This window comes from Haliotis cracherodii, unplaced genomic scaffold, assembly GCF_022045235.1.
Source record: "Haliotis cracherodii isolate W230 unplaced genomic scaffold, xgHalCrac1.p SCAF_6, whole genome shotgun sequence".
Taxonomy (NCBI): Eukaryota; Metazoa; Mollusca; class Gastropoda; order Lepetellida; family Haliotidae; genus Haliotis; species Haliotis cracherodii.
Genome location: NW_027266319.1, coordinates 50,879,297 through 50,904,100, shown reverse-complemented (window position 1 = coordinate 50,904,100; position 24,804 = coordinate 50,879,297). Strand labels below are relative to the sequence as shown.

General features: G+C 41.7%; 2 protein-coding genes and 1 pseudogene across 2 annotated transcripts in view; 1 reads left to right on the top strand and 2 right to left on the bottom strand.

Annotated features, from left to right (window-relative positions):
* LOC139445744 (intraflagellar transport protein 122 homolog) overlaps positions 1–17,203 on the bottom strand; it is a 32,023-nt gene extending 14,820 nt beyond the window's left edge. Inside the window, exons 1-11 of the mRNA XM_071226947.1 lie at positions 17,100–17,203; positions 15,963–16,193; positions 15,168–15,244; positions 8,719–8,852; positions 8,010–8,089; positions 6,870–6,945; positions 5,971–6,162; positions 4,623–4,761; positions 2,341–2,399; positions 893–1,036; positions 40–177 (exon numbers count right to left, since the gene is read on the bottom strand). Of these exons, the coding sequence (XP_071083048.1) occupies positions 40–177; positions 893–1,036; positions 2,341–2,399; positions 4,623–4,761; positions 5,971–6,162; positions 6,870–6,945; positions 8,010–8,089; positions 8,719–8,852; positions 15,168–15,244; positions 15,963–16,193; positions 17,100–17,158 (1,329 nt within the window). The 5' untranslated portion in view covers positions 17,159–17,203. The remainder of the gene's footprint in view (positions 1–39; positions 178–892; positions 1,037–2,340; positions 2,400–4,622; positions 4,762–5,970; positions 6,163–6,869; positions 6,946–8,009; positions 8,090–8,718; positions 8,853–15,167; positions 15,245–15,962; positions 16,194–17,099) is intronic.
* On the bottom strand, positions 10,886–13,797 carry LOC139445307 (uncharacterized; annotated as a pseudogene).
* A 306-nt stretch (positions 17,204–17,509) lies between the features above and the next one.
* LOC139446177 (helicase ARIP4-like) overlaps positions 17,510–24,804 on the top strand; it is a 44,351-nt gene continuing 37,056 nt past the window's right edge. The window contains exons 1-4 of the mRNA XM_071227481.1: positions 17,510–17,763; positions 21,690–22,451; positions 23,216–23,385; positions 24,546–24,629. Coding sequence (XP_071083582.1) covers positions 21,748–22,451; positions 23,216–23,385; positions 24,546–24,629 — 958 coding nt within the window. The 5' untranslated portion in view covers positions 17,510–17,763; positions 21,690–21,747. The remainder of the gene's footprint in view (positions 17,764–21,689; positions 22,452–23,215; positions 23,386–24,545; positions 24,630–24,804) is intronic.

The window sequence follows — 24,804 nt, the reverse complement described above, 5'->3', positions numbered from 1 at the left end:
TGAACAAGATATGAGATCTCCCTTGTCCTGTCGTCTGACCTGTCCATTCTTGAGTCCGACCAGCAGTCCCTCTCTTCCCGAGGGTCCCCCGATGACCTTGATGTACCTGATGAGGGACTCCATCACCCACTCCTTCTCCTTAACCCCCTGGAAGGAGAGACACTGCAGCTTCTTCTCCTGGAACACACAAACACAAATATCAGGCTGACACACACACAATCCATTTGGTGCACACAGATAGCTTCAACAGTGTTATTTAGAGCTGAAGCCTACTCTTTTCCAGCTATATTGTGGTGACCTGTAAATAATTGAGTCCTAGTTGGACAAACCAGTGGTTGATATTATGAGCAACTTCCCACACTATTGGGGAAAAAAAGACATGCAATCAAAAGACAGCTTCATCACTGGTACAATTTAGTTGCCTCTTAAAAAATACAATAAAGAGCTTGGGACTTCTAACTCAGGTCCCCATGGGGTGAAACAGCCAGAAACATACCCTGGTAACACTGACATACCGGACAGAAGATGATGGTCTGTGAGCACACCACCAGCAGGTTGCCATGGTTACACAAACATACCTGAGAGAGGATGATGTTCTGTGAGCACACCGCCAGTAGGTTGCCATGGTTACACAAACATACCTGACAGAGGATGATGTTCTGTGAGCACACCACCAACAGGTTGCCATGGTTACACGACATACCGGACAGAAGATGATGGTCTGTGAGCACACCACCAGCAGGTTGCCATGGTTACACAAACATACCTGACAGAGGATGATGTTCTGTGAGCACACCGCCAGTAGGTTGCCATGGTTACACAAACATACCTGACAGAAGATGATGTTCTGTGAGCACACCACCTACAGGTTGCCATGGCTACACTGACATACCTGACAGAGGATGATGTTCTGTGAGCACACCACCAGCAGGTTACAGTCCAGCTTCTTGTTGATCTTCTCCTTAACGCGGTAGTGCATGTCCGCTGAGTCGTCTGTGTAAAGCTCGTAGATGACGATCCGGTCTGGTAGCTGAACCTGAAGTCACAGTTGAATGTAAACTCAGTCACCAAACAGTTCAAACTTCTCTTGATATGTAATGGGAAACTTGCTTCATACCGCAGTCAGCAATATCTGAACTGTTCCTCAGCGGCCTGTAAATAATACTTTGGAGGCCAGTTAAACTAGGGCTTTATAGCATAAGTTTATATGTTTGTTTGATTATTTCTTTCTCAGCAATATTCCAGCTATATGACGGCGGTCTGTAAATAATAGAGATCTCCAGTGATTGACATCATGAGCATCGATCTCCACAACTGGAATATGATGACCTGTATCAACCAAGTCACTGAGCCTGACCTACCGATCCAACTAGTTGCCTCCTACTACAAGCATAGTCACCTTCTTTGGCAAGCATGGGTTGCTGAAGACCCATTCTCTACCCTCTATCTAAATGGGTCTATAGCATAAAGTCACACACATCATGGCCATCCAATCATCAGCTCTTCTGAAAAGCCTACGGTTATGGACACTTCAACTGACCCAGATGCCAAGCCAAACAGTATTCATAAGAGCGCAGTCTGTGTCAAAAACTTTTGAAACTATAAACCCAAACATGGCTCTTAGCATCATTTTCATTCAAGTTTAGTGTTATTAAGTGGATTATTATTAGCTGAGTTAACAGTGGGAAGAAAACAAATACTGTATTCGACGCAATAAGCGCCAAGGCCGAAACAGGGGGCTCTTATTAGAATATAATTTCGGTGAAAGATCGTAAATTTTGTGTTTTATGCTGACAGCCTGAAATGATACAAAAGAAAAGTCTGTGCGTAATATACACAACAGATATTTTTTTCCACAATTTAATTGCCTGTAATTAAGGGTGCATATAACAAACGAGTGTGTTTTATACACGAGTAAATAAGTCTTGTGTACATTGATCAATCGAAAGGGTGCTTATTGGGATTGTTCATTAGCCAATATATTAGCAAATATAGCCATGGGTGCTTACTAGGGTGCTTATTATGTCGAATACGGTAGTTCTTGTCATCTAAGATCGTCTGTTTGAGATAGATATTTGAGGATTCATGATGATACCCAAAGTCAGCTCATAACAATCAAAGGATTAGGACATTGCTTAGATAAATTAGTTACTGTTAGTCTTAGAATCTACCCTGTCCACTAATGCCCGGTATTCACAAGTCCAACCACTGACAGTACACAGTTGTCATCTTGGCCATCAAAAGGAATATCGAATATATCGTGACGAAAGACAGCAGTCCTTGTTACATCTAGAGCTCTGTGACTTTCAACTCCAGTGTATTCCTATCTTGAACACTTACGGCCAGCCTGTGCCTGTAGATGGCAATCTTCTTCACTAGGTCACGGCACTTGATGCGGACTGAAATTAGAAAAACACACTTTAAAATAGTGTTCACAAAAGAGTCAGTGAGTGTTTTTCATAGCTTCTAGGGGAAGGGACGCTATAAAAATCAAACACTCTAGCCATCAGGGTACCCCGCTATTCCTGATGACACATGGAAAAGTGTTGTAATACACACGCAGTCATCAAGTCATGAACAAATGTTATGATGACATCCAAGCAATGAGGACAGACATTATCAGATGAAGTGCTATCTCCATATCCATGTTGGCACCCCTAAGTGTCACCTTGTACAACACACCCCTAAGTGTCACCTTGTACAACACACCGCTAAGTGTCACCTTGTACAACACACCACTAAGTGTCACCTTGTACAACACACCCCTAAGTGTCACCTTGTACAACACACCACTAAGTGTCACCTTGTACAACACACCACTAAGTGTCACCTTGTACAACACACCCCTAAGTGTCACCTTGTACAACACACCACTAAGTGTCACCTTGTACAACACACCCCTAAGTGTCACCTTGTACAACACACCACTAAGTGTCACCTTGTACAACACACCCCTAAGTGTCACCTTGTACAACACACCCCTAAGTGTCACCTTGTACAACACACCCCTAAGTGTCACCTTGTACAACACACCCCTAAGTGTCACCTTGTACAACACACCACTAAGTGTCACCTTGTACAACACACCACTAAGTGTCACCTTGTACAACACACCACTAAGTGTCACCTTGTACAACACACCCCTAAGCATGGTTAGGAATTGGCACTAGTCCTATAGTCCTTGCCAAACTGCCCAATGGTAAAGGTATCATAAGGACTAGTAGAAAATTGCCATTTTTAAGGGGTTTGCTATATGTTATCATTATAAGGACTAGTGGACGAAAACTGTTAGTTTCTAACGCTGCTAAGTGTCACCTTGTACAACACACCCCTAAGTGTCAGCCTTGTACAACACACCCCTAAGTGTACCAGGTTGTTGGAGAGGCAGGTCCAGGAGTAGCCATAGTGGTCATACTTGGTATAAAGCATCTGACCCTTTGCTTAGTTTGGCACAACTGTTTTCAGTTTAAAACACCGCAGACAGCCAATGCAAGCTTGTTGATGTTGAATACTAAACGAATTTGAACATGTGTGACTAACAAAATACATGAAACTATGATAACAAACATCTGACAAGAAGCATTGCTCCGTCTTTACCCAAAACCAACTGAATGTCAAACTTAATGCAAACACCAGTTGCAGCATGCAGAACAGTGTCACTTTCAACAAATCCAACAATAACCAAAAACACCTCAAATATTCTCTCACCAACACACTGAAAGTGCATCCTATAACCACTCAGGCCTGAAGCAAAGGGCATTTCATAATGCAGTCAGTTTATCAGAAACTGTTGTGTTGCATCTACATCATCTAGGACTGGCTCAGAGTGGGGTGGGGCATGTATCACTTCAACTTCTAAAATGTGGGTACCGTGTACTTTTATTTGGGTACTAGTGTGAAAAAGGTCAGTAATACAGCTTTTCTAAGGTGCTGATGCAGATGGAAAACTTAGCCGACTTTAACAAACAGTACATTCGATAGCTGAGAAGGTCATACACTTCAGTGCAGCAGGCCCATATTATGCAATCTAACCAATCACAGCAACGGAAACATTTGGCGAGGACAGCAGCATCAGTAGTAGACCAATCGGGACTAACAAGGTACAATCACCTTTGAAATGTCAAGATCATATATATTTTCAGTAATAGGGTTTGTTCTACATAAGCAGTACAGAGAACCAAACCAACTTTGTTTTATTACGCTCAGTTTTAACGAATTTGGGTCAGTAATATGTTTGTTTGTAAGTTTGTTGTTTAACGATGCATTAAGAAATATTCCAGCTATATGACGGCAGCCTGTGAATAATTAAGTCAGGACCAGACAATCCAATGATTGATATTATGAGCAACAATTGATGCCGTCAGGGTGTGATGACATGCAATCAATCAAGTCACCGAGCGTGGACACCTGATCCATTTGGTCACCTGTTACAAGGTTGCTGGGGACCTATCTAATCCAGAAACCCTATGGGAATCAGTCATACTGACTCTGCATACTAAATGACGCACAGAAAATAAAAGCAGCGTCAACAACTGATGAAAAAGCATAATTTACGTAAAAATGCAGCCTAGACGTTGAAGTTTAGAGTTTGTGATAACAGCAAATGTCACTGATTGCCTCACCTTTCTGGTCCGTGATGAGATGCTGGATGATGACATCGGTCATGTTGTCTCTGTAGGCATACCTGTCCTTGTACAGACCATGCACTGTGCTGAAGATGAGCTGATAGTAGGCAATAGTACCATCCTGACACCCTACAACCTGGAACAGGGACGTTCACAGTACCGTCAGTGTTGGGTACATTACATGATACTGATAGAAGGCGATAGTACCATCCTGACACCCTATAACCTGGAACAGGGACGTTCACAGTACCATCAGTGTTGGGTACATTACATGATACTGATAGTAGGCGATAGTACCATCCTGACACCCTATAACCTGGAACAGGGACGTTCACAGTACCATCAGTGTTGGGTACATTACATGATACTGATAGTAGGCGATAGTACCATCCTGACACCCTACAACCTGGAACAGGGACGTTCTCAGTACCGTCAGTGTTGGGTACATTACATGATACTGATAGTAGGCGATAGTACCATCCTGACACCCTACAACCTGGAACAGGGACGTTCACAGTACCGTCAGTGTTGGGTACATTACATGATACTGATAGTACGCGATAGTACCATCCTGACACCCTACAACCTGGAACAGGGACGTTCACAGTACCGTCAGTGTTGGGTACATTACATGATACTGATAGTAGGCGATAGTACCATCCTGACACCCTACAACCTGGAAAGATAGTACCATCCTGACACCCTACAACCTGGAACAGGGACGTTCACAGTACCGTCAGTGTTGGGTACATTACATGATACTGGTAGTAGGCGATAGTACCATCCTGACATCCTACAACCTGGAGCAGGGACATTCACAGAGAGTGCGCAAGTTGGGTTCAATGTTGTTTTGAAAAGTATTTGGTAATATCACGATGTGTCAGAATGATGTCGGAGGTTTGCCCAATGTGGTGTAGGTCTTAGACGTTTAACACTTTGGCATCTTCCCGAGGCAAGGGAGTTAACTGACTATATTAACTGGCAGTTCCCAGTCAAGACCATCTGATCGATAATAAAGACCTATACTGTAATATAACAGGCTACCTTGCGAAGTGCAACAGATCACTTTAGCACCTTGATTAAAGACACGATTTTGCAAAATATATGTCGACGCCCGGTTGGCGGTATATATGCTTTGCAAATCCTTCAGTCGACCGAAATCTTCACATTGAAATCCATGTTGTTTACGAACTGGATGTCTAGATCGCTACGCGATTTTGAATGGACTATGCATAGACTCATTCGGCAAGGGTGGAAACTGGACTTTTATAGTCCAGTCCTCACACTCTATGGCCTGGAACACCCTGGATGCTAACAGGAGTGTAGGTAAACTCAGTCAACTTACAACATAATTGGAGTCCGGTCTGACAGCAGCACACCAGACCCACGATGTCTGATCTCCGATGACCCCAAGCTTGACCCCCTCCTTGGTGTGAAGACAGCACTGTTTGCTTGACCCCCCGACCACCACATACTCCCCCCTGGAGAACCAACTGACACAGGTGGGGTCATAGCCAAGGGTGCGGTCCTTGCCGATCTGAAACGTGGAGGTACAATCAACAGACAATACGTGATTGAGGGGCCTTGCTAATCTGAAACGGACATACAATCAACGGACAATACATGATTGAGGGTCCTTGCCAATCTGAAACGGACATACAATCAACAGACAATACGTGATTGAGGGTCTTTGCCGATCTGAAACGGACATACAATCAACAGACAATACGTGATTGAGGGTCCCTGCTAATCTGAAACGGACATACAATCAACAGACAATACGTGATTGAGGGTCCTTGCTAATCTGAAACGGACATACAATCAACAGACAATACGTGATTGAGGGTCCTTGCCAATCTGAAACGGACATACAATCAACGGACAATACGTGATTGAGGGTCCTTGCTAATCTGAAACGGACATACAATCAACAGACAGTACATGTTGAGGGTCCTGAAACATATGACAATAACTGAACAACACATGACATGACATGACACAACACATGCAACTCTATCTATTTAGTATTTCCACACACAAGGTAAAGATTACTGAAGAGTTACTCAGTACTGGCTTAATGTCACTTTAAACAGCTCAGTCATATTCCAGCCTGCCAGCTTGGAATGGTCATTCCACCGTGATGTAGGCTGTAGATGTTTACACTTTGGTGAAAAACAATGGATGAAGGTACCATGGATTACAGTAAGAGAGGACTGGATCCATTCTGTAAACTGTAGTACTGACCTGTTTGCCTGACAGCTGGTAAAAGGAAAGCCTCTGTCCCCAGTCAGCTATTGCCAGAACGTCATAGGACTCATCCCTGGAACAGTAGGCATCAAACATATGTATTTGGTATGGCACTTCGGCTAAAAGTACTGATCAGTACTTTGTTGTGTTCATTGTATTTTTGGTTTCTTCGATAACACTGTGCACTTATGGATACCAACTTCTTTTATTCTTTGTCAGGACATTTCAGAGCTACGTCTTCCTCCTTCATCAGGTGAACGCTGGTGAAGGAGGAAGAAGTGTCATGTATTCATGTTCTTCCAACTTAAAAATGCCCAGCAAAGTGCAAATGGCACCTGACAGTAGAGCCAGTTGGAGTATAGGAGTGTAGGAAACACATTGGCTGATGTGATGCTAAAGAATTGCCATGGGATTAATAATCATTGTCTCATCACTATTTTATAACAAGCACTACCAGGTCAATTACAATCATAGAAAAGTACCATGAAAGTTTGTGTCCCTTAGTACAGAAACTGTGTTAGTATGTAACCTTTAGTCTTATGTATTACTAACTTGATAACTTTGTAAGCTTGTATCTACAAAGAAGAAGTCAAGTGCCCCAAGTTTCCAGTGATATAGGAAGTGACCATCTTCCCGAGTTAACTGACAATAAGTTTCCACCCTTGCCAAATTAGGCCTGACTTATTTGGCTGGAATAACGAGTCAATTGACAGTCCAGTCAAAATTGTGTAACGATATCGACATCCGGTTCATATACTGCCATGCAGATTTCTGTTGATTGCAGGATTTGCAGAGCATGTGTACTGTCAACTGGGCATCAACAGATATTCCAAATATTTTCATGTCTTTAAACAAAGTGCTCTTAATCTGATGAACTTTGCGAGGTAAAAAATGTTTTATTACAATAAAGATCAGATCATCTCGACTGGGTTCTGCCCTTTTCTTTGCAAATGCAAGTGATATGAGACATGGAATCTGACTGGTAAATAGGAGGGACATAGAAGAGACATAACTCGTAATAGCCACTGGTGGCACTAGGATCGAGCAACGAAATTCCAGCTTAGCCCGGCAAGGGTAGACACTGGACATTCATAGTTAGTCAACTCCCTTGCCTCGGGAAGACGGGAAGCGACCTACCTACTGGGGTTCCAGGACAGAGACCACACCGGGGCAATGTTAGCTCCGGGTCTTTCAATCTTCACTTTTTCCTCTCCTCCCTGCAAATAATAAATACAACATCACAATACATTCTTTTAATCAATTTGATACCTATAAATTACTTAAAAATAATTTGACCCAACATGATAGCATTTTAAATTGAAAGAAATCTGAACCATTTGCTAATATCAGTATTTGAAAGAGCATTCTGTCAAAATGATGCATGTGACTAAATCACTTGGTACACCATTGTTGTTCTCTATATCTGAGCCTAGAAAGACCCAACTGTGTTCCTGATGACTACCTGGCCATTGTGTAAGAAATAATTAAGAGCCATGTGCTAAAGTCAGTACTTAAATGACCTACGTTTTAAGATTGTGAACTTAAAACCATTGGTACTCCACTGCTGCTATTGTTTGATTGGCGACTAACGTTTGTTTTGTTTGTTTGTTGTTTTACGTCACACTCAGCAATATTCTGGACCAGACAATCCACTGATTGACATTATGAGTATCAATCCATGCAATTAGGATACAATGACATGCATCAAGCACGTCAGCAAGCATGACCACCCGATCCTGTTGGTTGCCTCTTACGACAAGCATAGTCATTTTTTATGGCAAGCATGGGTTGCTGAAAACCTATACTACCCTGGATCTTCACGAGTAGGCGACTAACAAGTGCCTACCTTGTTCCTGATGCTGACCAGGCCATTGTACAAGCCCAGGGCGAGGTACTGTCCATCATTGGTCCAGCTGCAGCAGGTCACGCGACTGCTCACTTTATGCTTGGACACAGACTTCTGCTCCGGAGACCACAGACCTGTGAACATACACATGTTTACTTTAATGCTGTAAACTTTCCAGCCGACTAACCCAAACATGTTACTGTACATCTTTCCCAGTAGATTCTAAATGTTAAAAATGTGTTGGTAGATGTAAAAGTACCATGTTAACCAGTGTAAAAGAATCTTATTAGACCAAGCTTTAGACTCAAGTCACAGAGTGGGTTTGTCGAGGCAATCTTAGAGCTAAATATTTGGCCCTAAGTTTGCATCCTAAATCGGTCAAATGGTGAATGAGGTTTAAGTGAGTGAGTTGTGTTTAATGCTGTTTTTGACATTATTCCAGTTATATTGCAGTGGGTCAGCTTAATGTGGGAGGAAAGCCCAAGTGATGCAGGTCTCAAACGTTTACCACTTCGGTGAAGCCCACAAGCACGAATATGGTGCTGACAAACCTAGAAACATAATAGGGTCGAACCGGGGTTCAAACCCCCAATCATAGGTTTCTGGTGTGTCCAAGGGACGTAACTCTGCACAGCGAATTGCGGCGCCTTTGATAACTGTGCCCCCTGTGCCCCTTGACTGAGGATTACAGGAAAGGTAAAAGGAAATATTGAAAATTTTACAATGAATTGTATATTTATATACTTTTCCTATCATACTATGCATTTCACCCTAGAACAAGTTTCTCACCCCAACACATCCCAGACGTCACCATGGTCACCTACATAAACAATGAATCCTAAATTCTGTGCGACCTGATTTTTTACATGACATCCCCAGTATACTCATTCTTTTTCTAAAGTGTACCGGCTGGTGTAACTTTGATGCGTGGTTGTGTGTGTGTGTGTGAGTGTGAGTGTGTGAGTGTGAGTGTGAGTGTGAGTGTGTGTGTGTGTGTTAGTGTGTGTGTGTTAGTGTGTGTGTGTTAGTGTGTGTGTGGTTAGTGTGTGTTAAGATCAGTAAATAAATAACAATTTATTGTAAAATATTCCAATTATTAAACTTATCCTATCTCACACTTTGCATTTATCCCACAGTTGGAGAGTGGGGTGCAGATACCTTAGCCTGTAGAAGGACCTCAACCATGAGACGTACACGGGGAAGCTGGTTCTAAACTATGATCCAATCTGATGATTGTCACAATTTTTTGTTTCGTAATGGATAGAATGGGTTACTTCTTTTAAACCCCTTTGTGCTACCAGGACAGATGCAACATAATATCGGGTAACTTATGTGCTCTGTGTTTTCGCACAGAACATCGATCTACTGAACGACCAAGTAGCTTTGAAGTAGGATATTATTAAGCCTATTAAGTCACAAATTGTAATCTATGCCGTGTATGAGAGGGGGTGAATCACCCCTTCTTCGATTTTTAAGTTCCACAAGATAGTCCTCACACAATACACCTGACTGACATAAAGTGGGCCAGCTTGGCATCTCTTTTGATGCTTCGAAAAAGTTATCAATCACATCTGCAGAGTCGAGTACGTTTAGAAGAAGAGGGAATGATCTACCATACCATACAGATGTAGGACTTCTAAATAACTACTGAGATAAACATGAAGTTTGGGACACATTTATACAAATAGCAGCATCTCATCATGATCATGGCAACTTCCATGATGAAGATATAAAATCTTCAGACAAATATATAAACCCTCCATTGGGAACACAAGTCTGGGAATCTGACTGAAAGAATAATAAACAAGTGAAATAGATTCAATTATTCATTTCTGTATTTACAACATACAACCCATGATTCTGAGAATGCTGGTTGAAAGACCAAAGAGATGCAGGTCTTAGACGTTTACCACTTTTGTGAAACCCATGGGTATGGTGCTGCCAAACATAGCTTAAATTTTCTGAAGCTTTCTTAAAGGTAAATTCTTAAGGCTTTACAGTAAATCCTTAAAGCTCTCACTGGCCACAGTGAAAGGTCTGCAATATCGTCAGGACCCAATACCGAGGAAAGAGGAGGGATAGTAAATAACTGGTCCGGCTGCCCAGGGAGTTGGTTCATAGCAAAAAGGTCCAAATATAACTCTAGAAAGACTTTACCATGGAGTTGTCATTTGAAACAAACACTATCAATATCAAGAACATGGATCTCACTGATGCGTGCTGCCGTAGCTAACGCTAGTAGGAAGAGTGATTTGAGAGTGACATGCTCAAAGTTGGTTTGAGCTAACGGTTCATAAACTTCGAAAGATAAATGACGTAGGATGACGTTGAGATCCCAAGCAGGTGGCCTGAAGTGAGATGATTGGTCCCCAAGTCTGTAAGATCTAATCAACGCTTGCAGCTCTGCTACCATGGAGATCTTTCATCCTGGTTGTGGCAATCCCAGAGGCAACAGTGACTAAATAAGTAGCAAGTGTAGATCCCTTCAGCTTAATAATTCCTTTTAGAAGGCAAATGCTGAAGGACTCAGCTATTTTTTGAGGTGATGCAGTGATCAGAGGTGAAATATCCAAGATTTGTCCAAGATCCATGATAACGTTCCAAAGCCTTCCACTTATGATCATACGGAGCCTTTGTGGAAGTGTGAATGTGCATCAGTTCTAGCCACTCTCTGTGAACATGCCTTATCTAAGAGAGACTTCTGGAGATGGGCCCGACACAGGGATGGAGCATGTCCGGTGACAGATTTAGCTGCCTTGAGTTTTATTTGACTTTTGGGCGGTGAATCAACATCTCACAGACAAAAGGCGCGACCAAAAGCAGTCAAAGGTGTTTGGTGTCCACTATCTTCTGCAGGAACCGAGGTAGAAGGCCTGTTGTGGGATACGCATAAACTTGGAGACCCACCCATGAGATGGCTAGTGCATCGTGATACCATGCCTGTGGATCCAGTATGGGGGATATATGGGCGGGGTAATGCATCTACACATACCCTGAAAGAGTTGATTAGTTTGAAGAACTGGATCTTCGCTCGGGATGCTGACTTAGTTGACCCCTTCTTGTTGATGTACCATACCACCAATGCATTGACGATTAAGTGATGAGTCAGTGCTAACAGCTTCAGGAAGACACCTTCGCAGACTCCCAGAGCCACCACCAGAGGTGATGGTGTAACGACATCAGAGCCCACTTGCACAAAGCGATCTTAGCGCTAAGATGATCGTAACTCCCATACTTTAACATAGGCTTACAATAGTCATAGCACTAAGACCGCTTTGTGCAAGTGGGCCCAGGAGTTCTTGCCACTGTCGGAGAGGTAAAGATTGTTTGAGTGCCAACAGGATGGTCTCCAGCTTTGACACATTCACATTTTATTAGCTAACCTAGTTGATGAAGTTGTGAAGTTCATAAAGGTAAGTTGGTCAGTATGGGCTTGTATGCAATTGTCAATGTAGGCTTCGAAGATAATCACTTAATCGTGAAGGAATTGCATAAATGGTTTTGTGATAGGGTGAATAACCACATGGCCATAGAAATTCCAAATGGCAGCACCTCCCATGGATAGTGCATTCCTTGGAATATAAAGTGGAGGTACCGACGATGGTCCCCATTAATGGATAAATGAAGGTATGAGTCTTGGAGATCAAGGGGGACCATGAAAAACCAAATAGGTGACAGAAATAGAATAAGGTGGGTAGCCATAAAACTAGAACTGACCTAAGAGGGAATGTGGAACGCAGTAGAGCCATCTTGTCCAGGGGATAAACACCAGAGAGGTCGACGGGCCCATCCAGGGTATTGGAGAATCAGTGGCATCGGTGATCAGTGACATGTTGGGCTACAACCTTGGACCAAAACTGTGAGTGCCGGCGACATCTTCTAAGGCTACATCACGGAGGTAGGGGGCTGGCAAAGGCAGTGTCAGATCTCCAAGAACAGCCTTCTGTAAGCAACTGGATGGAACAGTTATACTGTGAAGAGCCATGGTAAATGCTATCGCCCTGATCTCGTGTGGGTTGATAGCCTTGGGGGAGGGTCCAATCCGGTGGCTTTATAAGCTTGCAGGATGACTGCCCGGAGCCACAGGAAAAAAGTATACTCACTGGGCATAATAAACGCTCCTAATCCTCGGCACCCACAATGGTCGAGGGGGGAGGGGATAATGAATGATCTATCAGGCTGTCCTGGGAGTTGATTCTTTACATCCCAGCATGGCCCATGATGAACGGCGTCCTGAGTACTGCATTCGAACTGGACACTGGAGGCGTCAAGGGCGTGGAGTGTTTAAGACCATATTCAGATCCAACACAGGCGGTCTGAACTTGGCTTTTTGGTCTTCAAGACGGAATGAGCGCAGCAAACCCTGTAGTTCAGAAATTTTCGTCATACCCCGATCGTCAAGGATGGCAAGAACGGACTTGATGGCGACCAGGTATGTGGAGATGGTAGAGCCTTTCAACCGACGGGTGCTGCGCAAGGACAGAAGGAACTGAGCCAGGAACTGCGGTGACGCTGTCATCGGATCCTGGTGTTTGTCTGAACAGAATGCCTGGAACGAGTACCATTTAATCATCATACAGTCCTCGTGTAGATGGACAGTGGGCTGAAGCTATAGCCTTGGCCGCTCTAGGCGAATAACCCTTGGCTTAAGGAGCTTTTCTGCTGATGTGCCAGGCATGCAGACGAAACCGTGCTGGTTTTAGGGTGTGGCAACTGTCTGTGTGGGTGGAGAAAAAGGTTGGTCCACACCGAAAGTTCCATGGGATTGTCTGTGGCGATGTTTCGGAGGTCGACAAACCAACTTCTGGCCGGCCTCCAAGGCGCAACCAAAATCAGTGTCAGGTGCCGAGTGGCCTGGATCTGTGAAGAACCTTGGGAGGGAGAACCAGAGGCGGAAAAGCGTACGCGTGTAATCCTTCCCAGGGAAATCTGAAGGCATCGACTGCCACAGTGGCTGGATCCGGCACCAGTGAAATGTAAGGCGACAGCTGGCAGTTCTGAGATGTGCCGAACAGATCGATGTTTGGGATGTCGATCGTTTGACATAGTCTGGCGAAGACCTCTGGGTGGAGCTTCCATTCGGTGGGAGACACCTAGTCCAGCCTGGACAGACCCTGTGCCAGAACATGCTCTCAACCTGGTGAGAGACGGGAAAGTACAGGTCCAGGCTGACCACCAAGTCGAGGAAGTGGAAGGTCTGGTTTAGCAGGGATGGAGAGTGGAGAGTACCCTGGTTCCTCAAACACCACACCAGGGTGACGTTGTCCAAGGACATGATCAACAGGGCCTGACCAGGTAGCTGGAGGCACCGGGAATTCTCTGCCAGCAAGTGACGTCCTGGATAAGCACTTTTATCTCGAAGCTGTTGCTGTGCAAATGGTGTTGATCTCCGGATCACAGTCGGTCACAACATGGGCTTGTGTGGGCAATCCCAGAACACTAGCCACTTTAGGGCAATCCCCAAGATAAGCTACAGGGGAGGAAAGATGACTTTCTGCAGATGACCTAGGTGCAGATTTAGGGCAATCCCCAATATAAGCTACAGGGGAGGAAAGATGACTTTCTGCAGATGACCTAGGTGCAGATATAGGGCAATCCCCAAGATAAGCTACAGGGTAAGATAACTTTCTGCAGATGACCTAGGTGCAGTATCCGTTTGTAAATTGACAGCACTGACAGTAGATATGAGAAGAGAAGCCCCTGATTGCACCAAGCAGCATTCAGTTGACAGCAGGACAACTGTAGCTGTAGTACCTTCATCCTCACTTGTACAGGGCACGGTATACGTACAGGTGTTGAGGCCATGTCATCCTCTACGTGGAACGGGGTAATGGCAGACGGATGGGAAGATATCCGTTTAAGTTTCTTAGCTGATGAAGGGTCATGTTCCATCTCTTTAGGTGTAGATTTAGAATGGCAATTGTAAGTTTGCTTTTAACATTTACGAATGTAAAGTCTGAGGTCCAACTAGGGTATGCACTGATCATGCTGATGACAACGCGCTTTATGAGCGCATCGGCCATGACAGTCACAACATCACGAGTGGGGGTCACACACAGAGAAAGCGTGTCTGCATAGGCTGTATCTGTAACCCATTTGCGGTTGTGTTTATTGAGACAGACTAACAACAAAAAGAAAACAAAATATGTGATCAGGTTGCACAGGATTCAGGCAGTGTTTGATCCATTGTTTAAGGTGGTGACCATGGTGATGGCTGGGATGTGTTGGGATGAGATGTTTTTTATAAGCTGGAAACTTGTTTTTAAGATTGCTTCCGCACTAGAATCAAAGAAGTATGAAATGCATAGTGTGAGACAGGAAAAGTTTAAAAATTATGACTGTTTCATTTACTTTACAAGTAATTTGAAGAATTCAAATTTTATGCTGGCCATTGAAATGCTGATTTCACTGATGGAGGTTTAAAACTGGAGTCTGTGAGTGTTGCTTACCAAAGTCACTGACTGCACAACTGGCAAGCTGGTGAGTCACTGGATTGTATGACATACACTGGATAGCATCATTGTGTCTGAAACAGAGAAACATTTCATCTGAGGGGGCATTTCAAAAGTCCAATATAGGAAAAAATAATCGTAGTTTCTTATATACTCGGATTCTGTGGTACCGTGGCATTCATCGTACAGCAGCACTTGTGATTTCTGGTAGTTCACGCGAGAAAAGCATCCAAGCGGATGTTTACCAATGTAAATCAGTAACCAGGAAGTAACCAAGCTTTGTGAACAATTTCAATTTCTGCGAAAGTTCTGTCTATTGTAAGTACGGATTGATTAACACGTTGATACTTACTTCTGGCATCTTTTTAATATTGCCTTACCCCCATCTATCAAAGCTACGATATAACCAGCCGTTTCCCAAGCGAACTTTCTCTATCAACTTGAACTATATCATCTGCATATTCCTGGTGGCGGAATAAGGTAAGTAACATAGTCTGCACATTTTTCCTATGTGGCCACAATTGTTTTGGAGATAATAAGGGCCATAGTTAAGTAACAACTGTAGTTTGTGACTAGTGGATTAATTTCAGGTTAGAACTTAACACTCGCCCACTAGCCCGGGGCTCGTACAAATGCCTAGGGGCTAGTGCAAATTTCCAAATTTCAACATTGTTTTAACATTATAAGTGCACGTTATGTTTACCCATTGCTAGTAAAGCTATTGAGTTTAGTTCTAACCCTGGATAAATGTTAATTTCCAACCCCGGTTCATCATGTTCATATATTGCTTACGTGTATTTAAGAATGCCCTCCAGTTTACTTGTCCAGATGATGACACTCTTGTCAGCTGATCCTGAGGCGAAACGTTTTCCATCTTTAGCATATGCAACACAGTAAACAGTGTCCTTGTGCCCCTTGAGAGGCTGGATCATTGTACCATCGTTGGCATCATACACTAACACACGGTTTCCCGCTGCTACTACCAGCTGACTGCCATCGGACTTGAAACACACGCTCCATACACTGAAACAAAAACATTACATAAAGAATGTTTTAAACAACTTTCATAATTAAGGAATCTTGTACCAAATGTTATATTTGGGATAACACTTTCTCAGTGGCGATCGAACCCTTCAGCCACTGAGGCTTCCACAAAATGGAAGTCTGACAACTGGTTTGAATCCTGAATGGGACTCAAACAATAAATGTTATATGTTATTCCTCGGTTTATCCCAAATATAACATTTGTTTCAATTGACCACTTTCTTAAAGCCGCCATATATTCATTAATGCATCTTCCTCAATTTGATAATTACCCTGAACCAATTTGCTATATTAAGTCTGCTTACACAAATTTTACAATATTTAATCTGGTGTAGGTGTCAAAAGGTTTATGACAATACAACAAAGTGGATACTCAGCACTAATATGATTCAGAACATCCGTGATACAACTGTTGGTTGTACAGCTGTCAGTGTAAACATGATGTCACACACGCGAAACATTGCATATGGATCTAGATCCTTTGAGGTACAAAACACTGATATAATTTTTGTTTAAGAATTGACTTTCCCTTTGTGTGAGTTCATTGGAGTTTAAACCTTCATAGAGTGAGGGCCAAACTGTATGAACGTCGGAGTTATTAAGTTATATAGAGACTCTGAATAGAGGGAATTTGTGGAATGAGATTGCTGTCAAGACTTGTCATTACACCCCATAAGATGTACTATAAATCTAACATCAGTTTAACAAACATCTCCTTTAAGAAATAAAATAATGTTGATTCAATCAATCAATCACGTTCATACTTCAAATGATGGATGCAGCCGATTCCCTGGTAACCAACCAAACAATTTATGATGTCACAAACATCTAGAAATATGAATAATTGAAATCAAATTATGCTATGTGAAAAAAAATGAAAAATACCATTGTTCTATCTTATCCTTGTCTTGAACTTTATCTACCCATGTCGGTACAGCCCTCATCTTTTCGTAAAACACACTCAGCACCTATGCTGTCGGTGTTTGGAATTCAAGTCCAGCGCGCATATCAAAGCGCATATTTTTGGGTTTCCGGTTTTAAGCATCCGGTTCTCAGAACTTGAGTAACTGATTACCCTAATAGAACAGTCTTAATATGTACAATACATACAAAGATATATTGCAAATGCGAGGAACGAATTAAGTAGTGTCTTATCGTTCCCGTGTAGAGATAATAATGTATATGAAGACGAGGCACTTGTATTATCAACCCTGTTAGCTTCATTTGCCAAATAAAGGGGCGTAACTCCTTTCGGTAAAGCACCTGTCTTTTGTCCCTTCGTCATTTACCGGAAGTTTTCCTTGGGTCAGTGGAGAGATTCTCCGGACTATTTTAATTCATTTTGATATTTCTTCTGGTACATTATCAAAACGGGTCTATTGTATACTGTGTTTCGCGAAATTGATGTTTGGTATACATTCAAAAAGAAAACGTGCGATGTGATGGATTTGAAACACCGACAATTTGCCAATCAAAGTGGGAACTAGCAGGTCACTGACATCGTCATGCAAATGGGTTGAGGATATTCTCAAAGGCCCATGTTTGTTGTGTAAGTAAACCATTTCACCTATTTGAATAAACCTAAGATCATACCAAATATCACAGCAACACGAATATGATGAACCTTAGAATTATTGTTGTTTTAGAGAGGCTTTATGATGAAATGTAAACAATATAAGGCATAGTCTAATTAATAATCCATGACACAGGATTTGCCACAGTTCACGTTATAGGCCTTTTATCAAAAAATATATAAAATAAACATGGTTCTCATGGTTGTCCATTAGTATTGCAGCAGTTGATCATTTTATGGTGCTAATGATCAATTTGTCAGTGTTTGATTAAAGGAGAATAAAATGTCACATCACATAATCACCCATGCATAGAATGATCCAGAATGTCAATTGTCTAATGTAAGGATTGATTATCACTAATCCGAGCATGTTGCTTATGTTATCCTGAGGGTTATTACAATTTTCTGATCATGCTGTGCTATATATTTAGTTCAGTCGTTATGGGTAGCAAATTCCAGAATATGACATTTCGTGGTTAGCTTGCAAGGTACAGTTCTAACTTAACAAAAGGGCAATCCCAAAAGGATGGCTGGTATCTTAAAAAAGATTTCAGATTTTGGTTGAAATAAAATCTGTCATTACCATGACTACACATAAAACTTTATTAGTAAGCTGCAGCACACAGAATGCTGTGAAATTTATATGTGGTCATACAAAATCATTGTTTTAGTGCATGATACATTGGTTGTTTTCTTGGGAGTTGAAGCAAGAAAACCTGCTTGTATTTGAATGTTTTAAAAACTTACTGTTTGTTTAACTATTGTTAACATGGATATGGATGAACTGACAGCATGAATAAGGTCTTAAACTTTAAAAGTGACTCAGTTCCGATTGCTGAACAAACCCTAATTCAAGGTGCTGACCCAAAGTATTTTCAGGTGGTATATTCAGCAACCATGACAAAATGAGGAACGCCCATGAGAACATTTACCAAACAAAACAAAAGTGTACAGTAGTTCTCAAACACAACTGTAACGGTTTAAAAAATATACTTATATGAAAAAAAAGCATGTCTTCTACAAAATTATGAAATTAAAGCACAAATAGAAAATGAGTTCAAATGTAGTAAAGAGAGATATATGTATGTACATGTTTTTTTTCATTTGTTGAAATTTGGGACTGACAAATATTAGGGGGGGGACTGGCGGGAACACTGTAACCTCTGACAAGTCTAGCAATGTAGATCCTCTGACAAATCTTACCCATTACATACACATTAAATGAGAACTTAGTCTTCCTTACAGGTTTTAAAAAGATACAAATGTTACTGCAGTTTTGTAATACATTTTAAACAACAACAAAAAGTACCCCCCCCCCCCCCCCCATGACCAACCAAAAGAAACCTGCTGAGCAACAAACTTTTTTAACTCTTATTTCAACCTATTCAAGGTAAATTGATTAGCGAAAGGCTATAGACAATGATGAATGTGCATCTTGTATATTCTATTTGTTGTGTATTAAGGGAGGCCCAGGACAGGTGGTAATTATGCCATCAATTAATCTGTCACTAATGAGTCTTGGTTTGTGCAATATGCATGAAATATACATTTGGTTTACAGCAATCAGGACCCCTGATTGGCTAGTGTTTTTTCACTAGACTTAGAACAGATCTGCTTCAGGGTTTCCGTCTGTCTACTGATAAAAGTGGTAGTCCGCAAGAAAATGCCCCTCTTGGACATACAGACTTTAGTTTGAACTCTGAATGTGTGGCAGGAGAAATACACTGTTATTATTCCACTGGGGTTTTTTTTGTTTTGAAAATGCACTTTTCTGTTAAGTGTATGTTTGTCAGGCTTGAGAAAGAATACCCCCAATTCCTGCATCATTAATGTCTCAATGTTATTCATTGTGTAGTTGTTGTGCATATATTCAAACACAATTTCAATCTGTGACTTTAGCCACTAGTCTGAAGCCCAAGTCTAGTGAAATTCTGTTCAGTCAAGTACAGCTTATAAAAGTACATTTAAAACTGAAATCTACTGAAAATAATGGCAACAGCCATGTTTGGGGTACTTGTAGTAGTAGTTTGGATCAGACAGCAATTTTCATGATTGTGTTCTGTTTTAAGTTAAACTGCATCGTGAGACTTAAGAAGTTGCTGGCCCGGTCTAAACACAATTAAAAGGACAGTATGTCAACGGTTCTGTGTGTTTTTAAATCATGAAATAATTTCCGAGTGTGCTGTCACATGCACGATTCAGTTCTAGAACCACAACAACAGAGCTATGCACAGCAAAGCCGACCATGCAAGCGCTATGCAGCGTAAACTGGCTTCAATAATATTTTTATCAAATGCAAATTAAAGGGAATATTTGTGCGTCTCTTACGGATGAGTTCCAAAATACTAAATGCCTGTTTGATTAGAAGCCAGTGTTTGTATGAGCCTAGGTTAATATAAATATGCCTAGGTCGTATGAAACCAGTCACTCTCCTATGCAGAGTTCCTTACCTTTGTCACATCTTTCACAGTCCATTCTTGTGTTTTTCATCTGTTTCATTTTGTACAAGTCTACACATTTAGATAAACATAACTTTAATTGAGAAATTTAATCTTGAAACAAGAAACTGATTTCCATTTGCGTATCTATCTTCTACATGCCGTTATTGAAGCCCTACAGAGAGCTAGCAATATGGTCACTTTGAGCATTTTAGAGGTGTAAAGCTATAGTGTCATGCACCTCAATATCACAGTTTTAGTAGTATGTCTATATAATTATGCTAAACAATATGCAAAGTGCACTGAAAGGTTTGCATTAGGCGTGTTTGTTTACAAACAAGCCTACACCGTCACTGGAGCAGAAAGTTCTCTTGTGGAATAAAGCAAGCAGAGCAGAGTAATGTTGGGGGCTATTGACTATTGTTTACAAACACTGCTTCAGAACGGACGACGTCTTGTCCCTTTAACATGTTTAAGGTCACACAGGGAAGCCCGCTAAGTAGCGATCATTTTGGTAGCCAAATGCGACTTAAATCTATGATTGGCGACTAAGTTTATCTACTGCTCGAAAACATAACTGGCAACAAAATCTGTTTAAGATATCTGTTGGCTCCTAAAAACTTAGGTTTGATTCCTAAAATATTCATGTTAGGAGCCGCTTGGCTCCCTAACAAAGAACAAACTTAGAAGGCTGCAGGGCTCGATTTAAGGAACTAGATATAGCTTGCACCTGGTGTATGTTGGCATCACAACCTTGTTGCACAAGACTAAACCATGTTGCACTCATAATGGAACCTGTTAACTATAAACGAATATACCCAGACTACCTCAGTGTCGTTAATATTCTGGTATTTCCAATTCTCTGGCAAGATTCACTTATACATCCCAAACATTCTCTTGCTTTCTTGTTATTATAAGATTCACCTGATAAGATTCATTTGATGACGTCAAGCCCAAAGGACAATGTCAAATCACACATAACACTGGAAATATTGATGTAGTATGGTAATTTACTAAATAATATGTTTTAAATTCAAAGACTGAATATTGATGTGGTACAGTAAATAATGTTTTGAAGTCAAAGATTGATGTTGTGTAGAAAACTTTCCTAGTAAGTGTCACAAATTTGAAAATTTTGAGGTGTACTGGGTGCATGTAGAAATAAATAATAGGTTGCATTTTTCAATATGCAGTTGCACTGTTGCCTGTTTTATATGGTTAAATCGATCCCTATCATAAGAAACTAATTTTCAGATTTTCATCCAAACATTTCAAAATTGTAATCTTGGTGATGTTGTAGGCATTTTTTTATATATATTAACAGACTGTTCCGGGCATCTCTATGATTAAACATTCATGCTTCATGTGAGATTCCGGTATGAAACATACTCATGTTGACATACGCTCGAAATACTGACAAAGAAACGTGAAATTCTCACACCATATTCTTGATTGCTATTGCAGGATGTCTGGAAGAAGCAGCAGTGTTTTGTGTTGAAGTTCGTCATATCGCCAGGTCATAATGTCAGGTGAAAGTACAACAGAAAACATTCCACTTCAGCCGAGTACATTATCAAAAGTGTTATCAGAGGAACTGTCCCTGGATTCATACTTAGATGCGCAGACTATAGAAAAAGATGTGCAGCTTGACGAGGACAGCAGCGACCTAACCAATCTAGAAAAACTACCTGATGTTGTTGATGATGCTATAACGGCGGCTGTAGAGGCAGCGGAGAATGTCCAGGCTGCTGAAAACGATGAAGTTGAAAGTATAAACTTGCAGGAGTCGGATCTGAATCTCCCGGATGCAGAACAGTTAAATATACCGGAGGATGAGCTAGGACTGCCTGAGGATGATGATGAGGAGGAGGATGATGGAGGGAGTGAAGCTTCAGACGAAGAATCAGAAGAGGAGTCAGATGAAGAAGATGATGAAGAAGAAGAAGAGGAGGAGGAGGAAGAAGAGGAGGAAGAGGCTACTGAAATAGAGCCTCCACCTGATTTAACTAGCATCATTGATGGTCCTGAGCCAGTTGCCATGGATACGGACCTGGCAGCAGCTCTGCCGAATGACCTTGAAACTGTGCCGATGGAGAGTGTTCCAAGCACGAGTGAGGTGAAGGAGAAAACCGCAAAGAAGGGGAAGAAGAGGAAGAAAAAAACAAAAGGAGAAAAGAAAGCTAAGAAGGCGAAAAGGAAATCTGGATTTAGGAGAAAAAATATCAGGTTTGTCCACTTTTGATTAAACAGATCATTGTTTGTAAATATTTTGTGCATGAATATATGTAAGAGATTGTTGTCTTTGTCAGTTAGTCTAATGGTACAACACCTTTCTTAACTCTGCCATGTTGAACAGTCTACCTGGCTGAGTAGGTCACCATCACCCTTTGCTTTTTGTAAGAGGCAACAAAATTAAAGTGGATTGTCAGGCTCTGTGACCTGGTTGATCTGATATCGCCACTATGACATCACACCCCGATTGTGTGGGACCATTCATCATGTTGTCAGGCAGTGTAATTTCCTAGAAAATGTGTTTTAACATTGGGAGGAAGAGTTGTCCACCTTAGACCATAATGTTTCATATTGAGCTTGGTTTGACTTCGGAGTTGCCCTTGACCAGTAGGAGGTGTTTTTGTTTTCGTTTTACAAGCAATATGGCCGCAGCCAATTTTGCAAAGTATTGATAATTAAAAAAATACCAAGATTAAATTGAGAACATACTTTCTTGTACGAATATCGTTCATTGTGAGTCACCGCATGCTGGCTTCTACTGAAATGTATCTTCCAGCTCTTTTTGTGTGTATTCAGCTTGGCCAAGATTGATTCTAATTCCTCTCATTGTTACTCATCGTGTTAAACTGTTTTTTCTGGTCCAGACCAATTATTTATAGGCTGCTCATAGTAAGCTGGTATATTGTTGAATACAGTGTAAAACCACGTTCAGTATGTCGGGGCACATGGTCTAATCATGTTTCTCTGGTACTGCTCAGGTCTATTATCAAAGAAGATGAACTGGATGCAGAGACTCTGGCCGCCCAGAATGAGGAGTTTGAGAGGAAGAAGCGTCTCCAGGAGATCCAGAAGACTCTGCTAGCCAAGGCCCAGGGTCAGAAGGCCGAGGAGAAGGACAAGGACTCCCAGCTGAAGTCACTACTACAAGGTAACTATAGTTACCACACATCTCTACTACAAGGTAACATGGCCTGGGCCCCGTTCCACATAGCGATCGTAGCCCTACGACAGTCATAAATCTATGTTAAAGTATGGGAGTTACGATCGTCTTAGAGCTACAGTCTTTTTGTGGAACGGGGCCCTGGCTGGAATGTGAAATAGCACTTAAAGCTAGTCATCATTTTGCTGGAATGTTGCTTAAAAACGGCATACCCCCTTCAGAGCTTCAGATAACTTTTGAGCAACTGAGTTTTTACTCTTGGGTTTCTATTTTAATTGTGTTATTACATTTTTCTTTGGGTAACCAATACTTTTTCACTAATCTATTCATCAATATATTGCGTTTTTCCCCAAATTAGCATGATTAGAACATTTTAAGATTTAAAAAAAAAAGAAAAAAACTGTTTTAGATGTATATAACTTGTAACTATTAGCTCGTAATTGTGTTTCGAAATTTAGCACCTTTGTACGTATGCTGAAAAAACTTTATTAGGAATTTACACAAGCTTTTTTTATTCCTTTGAGTTTTTCATTTAATTCACGTGTTTCTGTATGCAAGTTAATTGAAAGTAATTGGGTTTTGAATATTTTGGGGGGTATTTTACGCAAATACGCTGCTTATCTGTAGCTCTGCTACCTTGCTCATTGACTGAATAACTCATCTGTTATGTCCTTGACATGGAATTGGCTTGATGGGAGATCTTCAGCATGATCAAAGGCTTGGGTATGACAAGAAACATGGTTGGTTATCCCTGAATCAGGACCATGATGACTGTTACTAAACTATCACATACACCAACACCTAATTTACACCTACATCCACTCCACTCCACTCCATTCCACTCCGCCACGCCACGCCACGCCACGCCACGCCACGCCACACCACATTCTACACCACACGCCAGGCCACGCCACACCACACCACATTCTACACCACACCACGCCACGCCACGCCACGCCACGCCACGCCACATTCAATGTCACACCACACCACGCCACATTCAATGTCACACCACACCACGCCACGCCACGCCACACCACATTCTACACCACACCACAACACACCACACCACACCACACCACACCACACCACACCACACCACACCACACCACACCACACCACACTCTACTTGGTTGTCGCTGTTGCAGCTGCGGAGGAGGAAGCCACCAAGAATGACGAAGTTGTGATCCTGGACGAGGAGGACAAGAAGTCCGAGCCAGAGAAGGAGAAAGGTAATTTGGGTTGTGTGACTTATGTCAGCTTATTAAATCTGTGCACCTCCATTCTGTTGATCATGTTGTTGATAGTTATCAAACAATAATTATGTACATATTTTGTTGTTGTTGTCATCTATACACGATCATATGACATGTTGCTTGTGGAAACCCATAGAGTTAGAAACATTGG